The sequence below is a fragment of the Armigeres subalbatus genome, chromosome 2, assembly GCF_024139115.2.
Source record: "Armigeres subalbatus isolate Guangzhou_Male chromosome 2, GZ_Asu_2, whole genome shotgun sequence".
In the NCBI taxonomy this organism is placed as follows: domain Eukaryota; kingdom Metazoa; phylum Arthropoda; class Insecta; order Diptera; family Culicidae; genus Armigeres; species Armigeres subalbatus.
In genome coordinates this window covers 356,662,259-356,679,961 of record NC_085140.1, presented here as the reverse complement: position 1 = coordinate 356,679,961, position 17,703 = coordinate 356,662,259, and the positions used below count along the sequence as shown (strand labels likewise).

Here is a 17,703-nt window from a genome sequence, read left to right as displayed (position 1 = left end):
AATTCCTGAAATGATCTGAATACCCTATATTGAAATTCGTCACCATAAAGGGGAAATAATAAAATGGGTCCAATATTGTTCTATAAGGAACGATCCTACCAAATATAAGGTAATTTTGAGGGATCATATCAATAATGTTGGAACTGGATGGCTGTATATTTTTATTTGAGGCTAACAAAATAAATTGAAGAAGTACTTAATTTATTTCGTTACATTCACGCTTCAAAAATTGAACTCTAAGCTATAGCATAAACCAAACTTGACCAAATTTTGAGTTCTTCAATTTATGTCAATTTTGAGTAAATTTTTTTAGCGTGTTAGCTCGAAGATGAAACGACGCCAGAAAATTGCGAGATTAAACATCGAACAATATCCCGGATGAATTTTTCTACTAAAAAAAAAAAGATCCCCCCCTTATTCACCCCCTCCCTCTCTAGCCACACTACTGTACAGAGTACGGAAAGTATTTACCAATCGGATAAAAATTCGCGAGATTGCGTGATAATCATGCATTTAATTTCGCACGGCACCGAATACGCCTGCATCGCCGCCGCAATGGTCGGTGGTACGATGCTCTCATTTTAAACATCCCTGGGGACACGCTCAAAACCCTCGACCTTGGATGCTTATAACTTGGGCAATTTCAAAGAGATTTACATCCGGTCTTCACCAGTCGCTTCCTTATATAAAACCCGACTTAATCCACCTACAGTGAATGCAACCCTTCTTACACTTTTGAATGGTTGTGTGTGCCCAGTTCATATTTCAATTTCTATGCAAATGACCTTCAATTGAATATAAAATAACTGATATTATCATGCTTTTATCGATTTCAAAATAAAAAAGGGATATTTCTGGAAATTTAACAATTTTAAAAAAATACAAAAAGACTGCAGATTTGATTTGCCGCCTTAAATGGCAATATTACAGCTTCTGTTTAAGCCCAAAAGAGTTCAAATCGGGTCATAGACGGCTGAGATATTGGTGTGACAATTCTTCATTAGTAGTCTGAAAATATGTCTCATATTCGTATTTCACAGATATCTCTGAAACCGAATTTCCAATTGCAGAAAAAAATGAATGGGTCCAATGACAAAAACTTAGCTTTCGTTTAAAGATAAAATCGCACAAATCGGTCCAAGGACGACTGAGATCTTGATGGGACATATTTACCAATGTGTGAAGTTGATACGTCTAATGCTTTATGTTCGTATTTCAGAGATATCTCCGGAACCCAATGTCTAATTGCAAAAACAAAATACAATGGGTTCAATGGCAAAGTCATAGCTTTCGTTTAAAGATAAAATCATGCAAATTGGTTTACAGACGGCTGAGATATTCATGTGACATTATTTTGTTAGTTTTCTGAAAATGCACTTCATGTTCGTATTTCTCACATATCTCTGGAACCAAATGTCCGATTGCAAAAAAAATTGAACTCGTACAATGACAAAGTTATAGCTTTCGTTTAGTGTTAAAATCGTGCAAATCGGTCCACGGACAGCTGAGATTTTGATGTGAGATTTTTGTAACGCACACACATACGCACACACGCACACACACACACACGCACACACGCACACACACACACACACACACACACACACACACACACACACACACACACACACACACACACACACACACACACACACACACACACACACACACACATACATGTGCTCAGTTCGTCGAGCTGAGTTGATTGGTATATACGACTTGGGTCTCCGAGCCTCGGATAAAAAGTCGGTTTTTCAAGCGATCTTTATACCCTTCTTAGGGTGTAAGAAGGGTAAAAAGGGATATTTCTGGAAATTTAACAATTTTAAAAAAATCCAAAAAGACTGCAGATTTGATTTGCCGCCTTAAATGGCAATATTACAGCTTCTGTTTAAGCCCAAAAGAGTTCAAATCGGGTCATAGACGGCTGAGATATTGGTGTGACAATTCTTCATTAGTAGTCTGAAAATATGTCTCATATTCGTATTTCACAGATATCTCTGAAACCGAATTTCCAATTGCAGAAAAAATGAATGGGTCCAATGACAAAAACATAGCTTTCGTTTAAAGATAAAATCGCACAAATCGGTCCAAGGACGACTGAGATCTTGATGGGACATATTTTACCAATGTGTGAAGTTGATACGTCTAATGCTTTATGTTCGTATTTCAGAGATATCTCCGGAACCCAATGTCTAATTGCAAAAACAAAATACAATGGGTTCAATGGCAAAGTCATAGCTTTCGTTTAAAGATAAAATCATGCAAATTGGTTTACAGACGGCTGAGATATTCATGTGACATTATTTTGTTAGTTTTCTGAAAATGCATTTCATGTTCGTATTTCTCACATATCTCTGGAACCAAATGTCCGATTGCAAAAAAATTGAACTCGTACAATGACAAAGTCATAGCTTTCGTTTAGTGTTAAAATCGTGCAAATCGGTCCACGGACGGCTGAGATCTTGATGTGAGATTTTTGTAACGCACACACATACGCACACACGCACACACGCACACACACACACATACATACATGTGCTCAGTTCGTCGAGCTGAGTTGATTGGTATATACGACTTGGGTCTCCGAGCCTCGGATAAAAAGTCGGTTTTTCAAGCGATCTTTATACCCCTTCTTAGGGTGTAAGAAGGGTAAAAGGGATATTTCTGGAAATTTAACATTTTTAAAAATACAAAAAAAGACTGCAGATTTGATTTGCCGCCTTAAATGGCAATATTACAGCTTCTGTTTAAGCCCAAAAGAGTTCAAATCGGGTTATAGACGGCTGAGATATTGGTGTGACAATTCTTCATTAGTAGTCTGAAAATATGTCTCATATTCGTATTTCACAGATATCTCTGAAACCGAATTTCCAATTGCAGAAAAAATGAATGGGTCCAATGACAAAAACATAGCTTTCGTTTAAAGATAAAATCGCACAAATCGGTCCAAGGACGACTGAGATCTTGATGGGACATATTTTACCAATGTGTGAAGTTGATACGTCTAATGCTTTATGTTCGTATTTCAGAGATATCTCCGGAACCCAATGTCTAATTGCAAAAACAAAATACAATGGGTTCAATGGCAAAGTCATAGCTTTCGTTAAAAAGATAAAATCATGCAAATTGGTTTACAGACGGCTGAGATATTCATGTGACATTATTTTGTTAGTTTCCTGAAAATGCACTTCATGTTCGTATTTCTCACATATCTCTGGAACCAAATGTCCGATTGCAAAAAAATTGAACTCGTTCAATGACAAAGTCATAGCTTTCGTTTAGTGTTAAAATCGTACCAAATCGGTCCACGGACGGCTGAGATCTTGATGTGAGATTTTTGTAACGCACACACATACGCACACACGCACACACGCACACACGCACACACACACACACATACATACATGTGCTCAGTTCGTCGAGCTGAGTTGATTGGTATATACGACTTGGGTCTCCGAGCCTCGGATAAAAAGTCGGTTTTTCAAGCGATCTTTATACCCTTCTTAGGGTGTAAGAAGGGTAAAAAGGGATATTTCTGGAAATTTAACAATTTTTAAAAAATACAAAAAGACTGCAGATTTGATTTGCCGCCTTAAATGGCAATATTACAGCTTCTGTTTAAGCCCAAAAGAGTTCAAATCGGGTCATAGACGGCTGAGATATTGGTGTGACAATTTTTCATTAGTAGTCTGAAAATATGTCTCATATTCGTATTTCACAGATATCTCTGAAACCGAATTTCCGATTGCAGAAAAAATTAATGAGTCCAATGACAAAAACATAGCTTTCGTTTAAAGATAAAATCGCACAAATCGGTCCAAGGACGACTGAGATCTTGATGGGACATATTTTACCAATGTGTGAAGTTGATACGTCTAATGCTTTATGTTCGTATTTCAGAGATATCTCCGGAACCCAATGTCTAATTGCAAAAACAAAATACAATGGGTTCAATGGCAAAGTCATAGCTTTCGTTTAAAGATAAAATCATGCAAATTGGTTTACAGACGGCTGAGATATTCATGTGACATTATTATGTTAGTTTTCTGAAAATGCACTTCATGTTCGTATTTCTCACATATCTCTGGAACCAAATGTACAAATTGAACTCGTACAATGACAAAGTCATAGCTTTCGTTTAGTGTTAAAATCGTGCAAATCGGTTAACGGACGGCTGAGATCTTGATGTGAGATTTTTGTAACGCACACACATACGCACACACGCACACACGCCCACACACACATACATACATGTGCTCAGTTCGTCGAGCTGAGTTAATTGGTAAAATATACGACTTGGGTCTCCGAGCCTCGGATAAAAAGTCGGGTTTTCAAGCGATATTTATACCCTTCTTAGGGTGTAAGAAGGGTAAAAAGGGATATTTCTGGAAATTTAACAATTTTAAAAATACAAAAGACTGCAGATTTGATTTGCCGCCTTGAATGGCAATATTACAGCTTCTATTTAAGCCCAAAAGAGTTCAAATCGGGTCATAGACGGCTGAGATATTGGTGTGATAATTCTTCATTAGTAGTCTGAAAATATGTCTCATATTCGTATTTCACAGATATCTCTGAAACCGAATTTCTGATTGCAGAAAAAAAATAATACGTCCAATGACAAAAACATAGCTTTCGTTTAAAGATAAAATCGCACAAATCGGTCCAAGGACGAGAGAGATCTTGATGGGACATATTTTACAAATGTGTGAAGTTGATACGTCTAATGCTTTATGTTCGTATTTCAGAGATATCTCCGGAACCCAATGTCTAATTGCAAAAAACAAAATACAATGGGTTCAATGGCAAAGTCATAGCTTTCGTTTTAAAGATAAAATCATGCAAATTGGTTTACAGACGGCTGAGATATTCATGTGACATTATTTTGTTAGTTTCCTGAAAATGCACTTCATGTTCGTATTTCTCACATATCTCTGGAACCAAATGTCCGATTGCAAAAAAAATTGAACTCGTTCAATGACAAAGTCATAGCTTTCGTTTAGTGTTAAAATCGTGCAAATCGGTCCACGGACGGCTGAGATCTTGATGTGAGATTTTTGTAACGCACACACATACGCACACACGCACACACGCACACACACACACACACACACACACATACATACATGTGCTCAGTTCGTCGAGCTGAGTTGATTGGTATATACGACTTGGGTCTCCGAGCCTCGGATAAAAAGTCGGTTTTTCAAGCGATCTTTATACCCTTCTTAGGGTGTAAGAAGGGTAAAAAGGTTCTACATTTTGTCCACAACAGGAATCCGTCGACTACAGCGCCACCTAGAAGCAAAAAACTGAAACGGTTGCGTTTCCTCATACATTTGGATCACTTTTCCCATACAAACTTTGAGACATTTGCGCACGCAACCCACTGTACCGAATGAGCTGAAATTTTTCAGGAGCTTCTGGGACCCCCAAACTGTCATTTAAGGGTGCAAGGTTTGAAATTCAGGATTTCATGCATTTTGGGCCAGTCTAGGGGGTACCTCAAATCATGCAAAAGTTCGAATGGGTACCTATCAAGAAAAATGTTGAGAAGCGCTGAATTAGAGCTTCAAAAATTGTCCAAAAAATCGAAAACAAAAAAGGAGATCAAAAATACAGTTTTTGATGGACTCCCTCATCCAAGTAGATAATGTTTCTCTAAATCAACCAACTTCAGAGCTACAGAAAAAGATTATTATGCAAAAAATGATCGGAATAAGCAACGCTACAACTTTGTAGAACATTGCATGGCAATATTCGAAAAAAAAACTAAAAAGGGCCACTTCGATAATTCCATAATAATAATCTTATTTTTCCGAACAACTTTGCATAACAATATAAAAAAAACTTAGGCGTAAAATCCATCTTTCCACGAAAATCTGCATCTTGGATCATAGTTTATTACGCGCCTTCTATCAACAGTAAGTTTTAGGAGTGATGCTATAGCCGTTGAGTACGAGAAAAGCAAAAAGTAATGTGCAATTTATTGTTCGAATCATGAACTACACAGGAAAATATCGAAACTCATTACAGCCCTGTTGCAAAATCGATTCATACAGCAGACATTTATTAACCAGGAGAACGCTAAGCCATGGATAGTTGCTGTTATACGTCGTCATTCAGCTTCATGTTACTCAAACTCAGCCAATTCAGACAAACAAGCGACAGCGAGTCATATAGGACGTCAACAGATTCATTCGCTCGAACACTTTTAAGACAAACAGAGAAAACGTTTTCAAAATATCTCTACTGTTCTTAATTTTCAAAAATTCAACTTCAGAAAAATATTTGAGACATTTACAGTCGATTGGAGCAAATTCAACGTCGGGTGAGATTCGGGTGAGAAATAAACTCAAATTAGAGTTATCAACCGATAACGGATATATTTTGCATCAATTGAAACCACTCATAGATAGGTGTTATGGATAAACAAAACTGCGAGCTATAGTAACTAGTACCCACGGTGCTTGCCGCAGACGCTACACAACTGTTCGTGATTTCACGTATGAATTGATAACGATATGCTTACTTATCACCTACTACGTCAGTAATATTGGTCGCCATGCCGGAGCATAGCCACAGAGAGAACCGAACAGATGGTAGTAAGCAAAAGCAACTCCACGCTCATGAATGGGGCGGCAGGGTGATGATTATCGCCATCATCGCAGCAATCATTGAAAGCACAAACGCGTGTGCTGCGGCCCCACATCACAAGTTGAGTGCGTTGTAGGTACATAAACCGGATAGTAACACAAAGGATGAACAACTAACGAAAGTGATGATTAATTGTTTTTCTGTGCATCTGGAGCCAATTGTTTATTTATTTTATCTATTTTGTTCAATAATAAATTGAAAAGTGTTAAGGGTCGAGTCTAGGAAAATAATCTGATGTACATAATTATAGTAAATAGTGTACGAAAAAAATGACTAAATCTGGAAATTGTTAACAATATTAAATTTCACAACAAAACCTGTACAGTTAGACAGCATAGATTTATTTTTAAATCGCTGAACTGCAGAAACCTGGTGAACCTAAAACATTTTTATTTATTTGAGAACTTTACACAACTTGTGATTTATTTTGTATTTTCATTTTAAGTTTTAACGTTTCCTCTGCAATTCGTCAAAACTTCTTTTCACAAGCCAAATTGGGTTCCATTTGCTAGATTAGTTCTCGTGTTATGCAGAAATTGGTGTTTCATTTGTATATAAGCCCCTTCTCCTAGATTAGGGAGGGGTTTCAAACCATCATATAAACATTTCTTGCCTTGAAAGTTATGCAGAAATTTGTATTTCACTTGTATGGGAGTCCTTTTTTTTTAGAACGGTGAGGGGTCTCGTACCATTTTAAGAACCTTTCCCGGCCCCAACAATCCCTGCATAAAAAATTTCACGCCGATCGGTTCAGTAGTTTCCGCGTTTTTTAAGGGTCAGGCAGACAGAATATACATAACATAATATTTTACTCATGTTTCTGCGTTGATAAACAGACGTATAAAAGTATTAAGTTTTCAAAAGCATATGAACTCTACAATTGTTTGTTACACTTGCTATCCTGGGTGTGGATTGAACGTTGTTTAATTAGACTGCCAAAACATGGCACTCTGTGCTAGACGATTTTTTTTTCCAGCTGCTCATCATTACTGTGCCAATTGCAATTCTCCTTTGAGAACGAGGATGGTCAACGTCAAAAGCAGATTGATAAGGCTGAGAAGGAACCGCATATGTGGTGGTAGGGGAAAGAGGTTGGGTGTCGGCACCCATTTCGGCACAAACTTGATATAGTCGTACTGACAAATTGTCATGTGTGAATTTTGTTAATTGATTAAAAATTAAATATCACCGAACTCTTCACAGCCTTGTTTACTTTTCCATATGACTTCCTAAAGCAGAGTCCTATTTTAAGCTGATCAATATCATTATTAAATGTTGTTAATACCAATGTTGTTTTTTTTGGTTTTTGCCGATATTTTCTGTTATTTTTTTTAAATGCAGCAGTTTTTTTAAATCAACTCTTAACCCTTTATAAGACAGTGGCAACTATATTGTCATCAACAAGTGATACGTTTTCTGATAACTTTACTTATTACCTCTCATGTAGAGACTATATTTGCTACCACTGGCGGTACCAGAGACTCATTTATAATTTGGTGTCATTAGTAAGAATTATAATTGAAGGGGTTAAATAGTCAAGCGATAAATCAATTAAAAAAAAATGTCACAGTTCCAAATACTGAGAAATTTTTATTGCAGTTCATTGTCTATAAATTGTATAGTAATATGTATATTGAAAAGGTCGCTAAGATTTTTTTGGAATATTTTTCCAAAAACTTCTTATGCTTAGACTACCTGAAAATATCTGAAAAAGTTTTATAATGGATTGACATTTTGGGGGTTTTCTAACAAGCAATTCCAAAGCAAAAACCGAGTTTCACTGTTATCCCGAAAAATTTTGGATGTGCTCAAGAAGCGCTTGGAATATTTTTTTCGTAAGCATCTTGAATAGTTCTTTAAAAAATACCTCAACATTTTTTCCAGAAAATTTTAAGAATGATTCCAGAAATTCTTATAGGAACTCTTTCGAAAATTATTTCAGGAATTCCTATGGATACTATTGGAAAATCCATTCGCTCGGAAATTTATCCAATTTTTCCCACAATTCTAGGACAACATTTCAGGAACTTTCGTAAGGATTTCCGAACGAACTCCAAGCGGAATTTTCAAAGGAACTTCTGAAGAATTTTCCTACATTTTAATTATTATTATCTTTACTACAGAGATTTTCAGCCCGTGGTCATTTCTCTAAGATTTTTTTTCGGAATTTCCCCCAACAATTTCTACAGAAGAGCTCCCGGAAATTACTTTGGAGATAAATTCCTTTGGATTTTCTTAATACATTTCTAGTCCAACATCTGAAAAGGGCGTAACAGCAAAAATTTATTCCTTCTGATTCTTCGTCTACATATATAGCTATATATGTGGACAAAGAATCAAAAGGAATAATTTTTGGCTGTTACGCCCTTTCCAAATGTTGGTCTAGATTTATTTTAAAACTGAAAAAAAGAATTCTAAAGAAATTCCGATTTTTTATGAAGATTCTTTCAAGAATTCTTTAAGGAATTTTTGACGTAAACTACGTCTAAGAAAGGGGAAGGCTCGGATACAGGGAGCAAAATGAAAATTTCAAAATTGGGGACGAAATCATGTAAGATTTGTCTTTTATCTTTCTATGGATTTTAAAGATTTATATATCAATCGATTCGCAAACTCTCTACCATTTTGCCAGTAGTAATGAAACTTTTGATTATCAACGCAAAATTTTAGTTCTTTCATGCATAATGCATCCCCGTGTTCCAATCCTTGGTAATTGTCTACTTTTAGGTTATTATCAATTATTGAATTGGGGTCTCTACTCTTACAGAGTGGGAGGGGCTGCTAAAGCTGGGTATTTGTTTCGGTGGGATGGTTCCTTCTCTTCTATATAGAGCGGAATGACTGGTTCAGTGTACTATATTTATTTGGTTTAACGTAGTTTACGTCGAGCAAGAGAGTTCGTGGGGCAGTACCAGGCGGGATTTATGGGTGAACGCTCTACCACAGACCAGGTGTTCGCCATACGTCAGGTATTGCAGAAATGCCGCGAATACAACGTGCCCACACATCATCTATTTATCGACTTTAAAGCCGCATATGATACAATCGATCGGGACCAGCTATGGCAGCTAATGCACGAAAACGGATTTCCGGATAAACTAATACGGTTGATCAAGGCGACGATGGATCGGGTGATGTGCGTAGTTCGAGTTTCAGGGGCATTCTCGAGTCCCTTCGAAACCCGTAGAGGGTTACGGCAAGGTGATGGTCTTTCGTGTCTGCTATTCAACATCGCTTTGGAGGGAGCAATACGAAGGGCAGGGATTGACACGAGTGGTACGATTTTCACGAAGTCCGTCCAGTTATTTGGTTTCGCCGACGACATTGATATCATGGCACGTAACTTTGAGAGGATGGAGGAAGCCTACATCAGACTGAAAAGCGAAGCTAAACGGATCGGAATAGTCATCAACACGTCGAAGACGAAGTACATGATAGGAAGAGGCTCAAGAGAGGTCAGTGTAAGCCACCCACCACGAGTTTCTATCGGTGGTGACGAAATCGAGGTGGTTGAAGATTTCGTGTACTTGGGCTCACTGGTGACCGCCGATAACGATACCAGCAGAGAAATTCGGAGGCGCATAGTGGCTGGAAACCGTACGTACTTTGGACTCCGTAAGACGCTCCGATCGAATAGAGTTCGCCGCCGTACCAAACTGACTATCTACAAAACGCTTATAAGACCGGTAGTTCTCTACGGGCACGAGACCTGGACGATGCTCGTGGAGGACCAACGCGCACTGGGAGTTTTTGAAATGAAAGTGTTGCGTACCATCTATGGTGGGGTGCAGATGGCGGACGGTACGTGGAGGAATGTAAATTTCTTCAGAAATTCCTAAGAAACTTCTTCCAGGAAATCCTTTTAGAAATATCACACGAAATTCCTTTTGAAATTCCTGCAGAAATCATTTCGGGAATTTTGTTGAAAGAATTTGTCTAGAAATTTATTAAAGAATTAAATAGAAAATATTGTGGGAATTTTCGGAAGAGTTACTAAATCTCAACGCAATTTCCAGATTAAATTTCAGAAATAACTCTTGAAGTAATTTCCGAATGATTCCTTAAAGAATTTCTAAAGTGATAGTCGAGGAATGATTGTTAATGGAAAATCCGAAGGTCTAAAGAATTTCAAATTAATGTATCGGAGAAACATCAGAAGGAACTCTAAAAAAAAAACGAAGGAATAAAGAATTCCAGGATGAAGTTCTGAAGAAATTTCGAAGAAATCCCAAGAACTTCTTGCTAGTATTTCCGAAGGAATTGCTTGAGACATTACTGGAAGAATTTCTTTAATAAATTACTGAAATAATTGCAGAAGCAATTTCCAAAAGAATTTATAAAGAAATCCTCCTAAAGGAATATTGGAGTGTTTTCCTGAAAAAAATGTTCGTAGATATTTCCGAAGAATTTTCTTTAGGAATTCCGACCCAATTTTCGAAGGAATTTTTGAAGTATTTACGAAAAAAAATTAGAAGAATTCGTTTAGGAATTTTCGAATGAATTTCGGAAGAAATCCTCAAGACGCAAGGATTCCTTAAGTTTTTTAAAGGTTTTCTTACAAGATTTTTTAAAGGGATTCCTTAGGAGAATTCTGAAGGAATTTTTAGATTCTTTTCTTTAAATTTTCGAAGTAATATCTTCCATTTTCAAATAAATTTCTGGATCGATCTACGAAGTCATTTCCTGAGAATTTTATGAAAAAATAGCTGGAAGAAATTCCTAAGGAATTCTTGAAGACATTTTCGAAGGAATTGCGGGAGCCGAGGGAATGAAATTTCTGATTAAATACCTGGAAGAATTTCTGAAGGGATTCTTTAAGGAAACTTGAAAGAAGTTAATTCCTAGGAGTATTTTTTACGATTTTTTTTCCCTATTAAGGATCTTTTAGATGAATTCAAGAAATATCACCTGAGTGAATACTCTAAGAAATTCCAGAAAAAAATTCCGAAGCCACTCCTGAAGTCAATTTCGAAGGAATTCTTGATAAAATTCGAAGAAGTATGGCATTACGTCGTACAAGCATTTTTCTGGGTTTTTCAAATCTCCCTCTTCCATGTAAATTTTTTTTATGCATTTCATTTTTTATTTTTTATTTAATTATATGGAACGAAAAAAAAAATGAAAGACCCTCCTCCATATGTGCTTACGTAATAAGTGTATGGCCCCTATGATGATGGATCAATTGATATCCCGATTTTTGGCATGGAGCAGGAGGCAAATTCCATATTCAAAACAGGGATTTGTGTTACTAGCGAATTTTCGAAAGAATTTCTTCAGATGTTCCAGATGTTCCGCTTTTTAGCCAACCAACCTTATATGGTTCAAATACACCATTTTCTTCATAACTTTTACTTTAACCCTTTATGTTACCGACAAGGTACCCGGATACCTTTTTTGTTTTCAAGTGAAATTTTTTAGAGCTCTAAGCATCGCAGGAACTTGAAACTCCGTGACATCTTCAAACACGGCAAAATTTAGGTTTGGGAGATATCAAAATGAAAATCCAGCAGGGGGGGGCGGAGCTTGGGGCACCCGGGTACCCACATTCTTGGTATGACCATAACTTCGACAGTTTTCAATCGATTTGGACGATTATGTTAGCTTTGGATTCAGAAATTCGTCCTCTATCCGATCTATACTACATTGAGCCAATTCGGGTTACCTGGTTACTGGAATTCCAGATTTGCTAGACCATGTCTCAAAAGTGGATATGCTGAAGTGATAGAAACCAAATGATGATGTCTTGTATCTTGAGTTACCAGTTTCGTAAAAAATTCGAGGATTATGCCTTCAGAACGTATGAGGACCACCTGATCATTTGCTCACAGAACGGACATCCCAGAATAGGTTTACGTGGACCCTGCAGTGGCCACAAAATAATTTAGAAGAAACCCTGGCAATATGGGTATCAACATTCTTGGAATTGTTCCGAAAACATGTTTTCCATGTAATTGAGATATCAACCGGAACGGTTGTTCTGCAACAGGTTCCATGAGGGCCTGAAGTGGCAACAAACTTATTCAATTGAAACCCGGGCAATATGGGTATCAAAATTTTTGGAGTTGTTCCAGAAACATATTTTCCATGTAGTTGAGACCATAAGATGGATATGAACTGGAAAGGTCATACTGGAACAGGTTCCCAAACTCATTCAGAAGAAACAATATGGGTATCAAAATTCTAAAAATCGTTTAAAAAACATATGTTTTCAAGAAGGTGGGACTGATCCTGAGTCATTAGGTCAAATGACAAGTTAGGAGTGAATAGTGTGAGCTGAGCAGTGAGAAGTGGAAAGTAAAAAGTGGAAAGAGAAAAGTGAAATGATAGAAATGAGAAGAGAGAAGTGAAAACTTAGAAATGAGAAGTGATAAGTAAGTAGAAGTTTAACGGGAAAAGAAGGAAGAAGCTGGAAGGAAAACGAAAAAAAAAAGGAAGAAAAAAACGAGAAGGAGCAATCTGAGCAATGCAGCAAATAGGAAAGTGTGGATCTATTGCATCCACAGCTTTTTATTTATCACATGTTTAGAATGCTCAGAACAGTGGGTGTGGTTGACCTCCAGATTTGAGAACCATCATAATCTTGGAAAGAAAGTTGTTAAGCTGAGAGGATTTTTCCAAAATGCAACTACTAGTGATCGGCTTGGCGTCCAGTGAAATCTTGACGGTAATTATCCTTGATTTCTGAAATTTGATGGGTAAAATGGTTAAATACAGTAAAGAGTGCAATTTAACTTGACAAATAAAAATTTGCAATAGAAATATCCAAATTTAGTTAAGCTCATTCAGACGATTTTTTGAAAAACTCGAAAAACAACAAAGAAATTGGAATTTTGTTGAGGTTTTCAATTAAACAAACAAAACTAAACTACTCATATTAACACAACTCAAGGAAATACAAAAAAATGTTTTAATTACATTAATATACAGTAAAACCTCCATGAGCCGATATTGAAGGGGCCATCGACTCATGGAAATATCGAGATGTGGAATAGAAAATTCTTGAAAAGCTGTTTGAAGGAACCATCACAGCAACCCAAACTAAGGCATAATTTGCTTCCATGAGTCGATATCGAGTCATAGGACATCGACTCATGTATGTTTGACTGCATCAGTTACTTTTAAAATGTAAATTTTAAATTGGCGTTTCCAACAAATTTAATATTGTGAATATTGCTCGATACAAGTGTTATGAGAAATTAAAGGAATAATTTTGTAATATTCATGCAAGATGGCACTACATTCCTACATCCACATGATATACGGATAGCTTCTTTAGTAAATATATTGAATTTGACGAAGAAAAGCTTCTGAAATAAATTTCTTTCAAAATATTAACCAGTTTCAAATTCGCTAATTTTGCCATCGAAGAATAAAAATGTTTGTTTACATTATACTAATATTGTCGAATACTTCTTCTCCTTCTTCTTATTGGCATTACATCCCCACACTGGGACAGAGCCGCCTCGCAGCTTAGTGTTCATTAAGCACTTCCACAGTTATTAACTGCGAGGTTTCTAAGCCAAGTTACAATTTTTGCATTCGTATACCATGAGGCTAACATGATGATACTTTTATGCCCAGGGAAGTCGAGACAATTTTCAATCCAAAAATTGCCTAGACCGGCACCGGGAATCGAACCCAGCCACCCTCAGCATGGTCTTGCTTTGTAGCCGCGTGTCTTACCGCATGGCTAATGAGGGCTCCGAATATTTCATTGTCGAATATAATTAGCGTATTTGTAAACGGTATTTTGAGGTGATGTCTGTATTTTTGCATACATGCTAATTTCAAGGTCTCATGTCTGACCACATTCGCAGTATGTGGCCCACTGGAGTCAATCGTATTTTACACGATTCACAATATTGTTTTCTTTATACACATGATACACTGCCGTGAATCGCATATCTGTCCCATCTTTGCTGGGACACTATTAGCAGGTTACAATTACTCTTTTAGCGCAAAAAAGCTGCGTATAATCCGCAGCGGGGAACTAGAAAATGGTGGGTGGCGTTATTGCGAGCTGCATCATGTGTATAAGAAAATAATATTGTGAATCGTGGAAAATACGGTTGACTCCAGTGGGCTGGCCACATACTGCGAATGTGGTTAGACATGGGACCATAAAATTAGCATGTATGCAAAAATACAGACATATCTCAATTCATCAAGTTGAATTGATTGATACGGGCTTTCCATGAAAAGCTCTAAATGGAAGTGATCCTACAACTTTTTGATATAATTTGACTATATGAGAAAGGCAAAGATTATTGTTTCCTGAATGAGCGGAAATGCATATTCCTACTCTAGCATGAACGGAAACAAACGTGAACTCATTCAAGCAGGTATTAGGATTCTAACACTCTAAAAAGCCATTTTGATCTCTCTAATATGCTTTTTTCGTTAAATTTTTGATAAAGGATGTCGAAAAATTTTGGGCTCGTTGTTGGAACGACTACGAAAAAAGTTATAACGCTTCGAAGATTGAGTGTTCAAACCATATTCAAAAAATTCTTTATTCTGCCAGCACTGCCGATCTACGTAGACCAATAATTTAATTGACTGTTATATCAAAATAATTGATCTTATAGGGCTTTTTAGCTAATGGGAGTTAACCGGAATCATTTCACAAAGAAAAAAAATCCGACAAGAAGGAAGATGGGTTTTGCCGACCCGGTGACAAGCGCGGTGTCATCATCATCAATAGACATAGACCGCTGGCATCATTGAAACGCAGTATGAAAAAAAATTATAGCCCAGGACATCCTGGCTACGATCTGGCGATGGGCTAAACAATAGGATGTCAGTAGCCTGGGTTTTGACCTCTAATGATCGTAGTGCTGGCAGAAACATTGAATTCTTGCATATGGTTTGAACAATCAATTTTCGAAACGTAATAACATTTTTTGTAGACCTTCCAGCTACGTACCTTCTTCGGCAAAGTCTTTTGGCATCTTTCAGAGTATATGCTAACGTATTGAGTCACTTGATTGGTGATAAATTGAAGCCGCCAAGAGCAAAGATGTAAAAAATTACGTTGTCCCATACTAATCTCCATATAAATTTAAAACGCGATGCGGCAAACGAGGTCGCAACCAATCGAGCCCATATTTTGCACAGTTGATTGGGGTCCCAAAACGATCCAGATAAACCTTGATCTCACTTGATCAGACGAAGTTTGCGTTTTTCCATACAACTGCGCCCCACTCTAATATACATACTGTGTTATTTGGTAAAAATACGATATTTTTTTTATCTTAACACGCTCATTTTTTAATCATATATGAGTCGCAGATATTCTATATCAACATCATGTACATACCTGTATGAGAATTTCCTTCGGTCTTCTATGGATATGATGTGCATAGCGATTAATCTGAAATTGAGAAAAAGTCATTGAATATAGAAAGCCTGAATTATAGAATTAAACAACTAACCTTCGATGAAGCCGCTAGAAACCGTTATTTATACAGAACATAAATTAATGAATCCGTATGCTGTAGAGCTTCTTATTTCGGAAAACTTTCCACTTTTTTCGTTGTTAGTCGCATTTGGGCAAAGTGCCTGTCGTTCCCCTCAAACCATTTTTATTCAAAAAAAAATCATACCAAATCACATAATATGATGATTGTGGTCACAATAAAATCTTCATTCCGGTTATACGCTGGCTTTTCCACATTTTTCCTTGGGAAAATTATTTTCCAGCTTTGCCTGCTATCGAAGTTGATTTTCATCACCGTTTTTGCATTTTTCTTCAACTCACTGCATTTGTTTCTGCTGTCTAATAAAACAATTCCCAATAAGCCAAATATAATAAGATTTCACTGTTTTTTTTTTCAGACAGCACTAAAAATGCATAATTCTACTATTATTTAGTGAGGGGATTTCACCTCACCGCCGCTATTTTGGCACCCACGATTTTTCCCAAGGATCTTCACGTAAAATAGGACCTCTGCACCGGAGCGATTCACTAAACTCGCGATTATTCAACAAAGATACTCAAAAAGTAGTCATTTCTTCGGTAGCGCGACGACTTTACTTCACTTTAATAGCTGCGATTATTACGTTGAAATAAAACGTTCAATTTTTGCTGTAGTCGATCGAAATAGTAGACCCGTTGCTCGCTAGTATGTAATTTTTATCGTGATAAATTCGCGCACAGCGACACGACGAACACTCCACAAGCTTCAAATTGATGTGGCTCCAGGAAAGGTATGGAACAAAGCCGTAAGTAGTGGTGCATTTTGTTTTTATTTTCGTTTTCTCTTGCGCCATCAATGTGATCAAAAAATGACGTCACTTTAGAAGTCTCTTTTGGCTTTTGCTTTCGCGGTCGTATTCACACAAACTAACCCAAACTCATTGTAAGAAAAAGCCCACACCTGTCCTGATGGGCCAATCACATTTTAAGACTGTGTGTGTATATTTCGTTCGTCACTTCGACTCGACTCCGACAACAGCAACCAATATAACCAGGCAGTAAAGGGTAGCGAAGAGAACAAATTTAATCGTATTAGGCATACACGATTATTTCAGTGTATCCATATTTGTGGGTTTAGTCGAAGGACGGATTCCAACGATTTTTTGATTTTGCCTTGGCGTGTTTCAAATCGCCATTCAATTCTACCCGGAGAAAATCGTTTACTGCTTTTCTCAAACGCTCAGCACTATAGATAGTGGAATATATAGATGAGCGAAGATAAATCCTCTGTCTCCAAACGAACTGTCAAACGTGTCTCCAAACGAGCATGACGTCACGATTTCAATGGAAACGTTAAGGGCTGTGACGTCATATGCGCGTGTGCACGGGCAAAAAAAATCGACTCAGCCATGCTTTCGCTCATCTATAGATTCTACTATCTATACTCAGCACTTCGCGGTGGAAACGCGCAAAGATTGCACAGCAGCGCGCCCACAGGTCTATTAAACGGAGCGAGGGGTGCGCCACTTCCACGATAAGTCGTAGATGAAGCTTGTTTGGCATAAAGATTTTCGCGATTAGAATGATTTTTTTTTGCGATGAGAATTTTCACCTGCGATTAACGCGAT

General features: G+C 37.2%; 1 protein-coding gene across 2 annotated transcripts in view; it reads right to left on the bottom strand.

The window, feature by feature from the left end:
• Positions 1-16,842, bottom strand: part of LOC134212954 (uncharacterized) — a 46,667-nt gene extending 29,825 nt beyond the window's left edge. Inside the window, exons 1-2 of one of the 2 annotated variants that reach the window (XM_062691346.1) lie at positions 16,092-16,842; positions 15,977-16,030 (exon numbers count right to left, since the gene is read on the bottom strand). In XM_062691346.1, the coding sequence (XP_062547330.1) occupies positions 15,977-16,020 (44 nt within the window). In that variant the 5' untranslated portion in view covers positions 16,021-16,030; positions 16,092-16,842. The remainder of the gene's footprint in view (positions 1-15,976; positions 16,031-16,091) is intronic. The other variant, XM_062691342.1, reaches the window with a different exon arrangement.
• Positions 16,843-17,703: the final 861 nt, after the last annotated feature.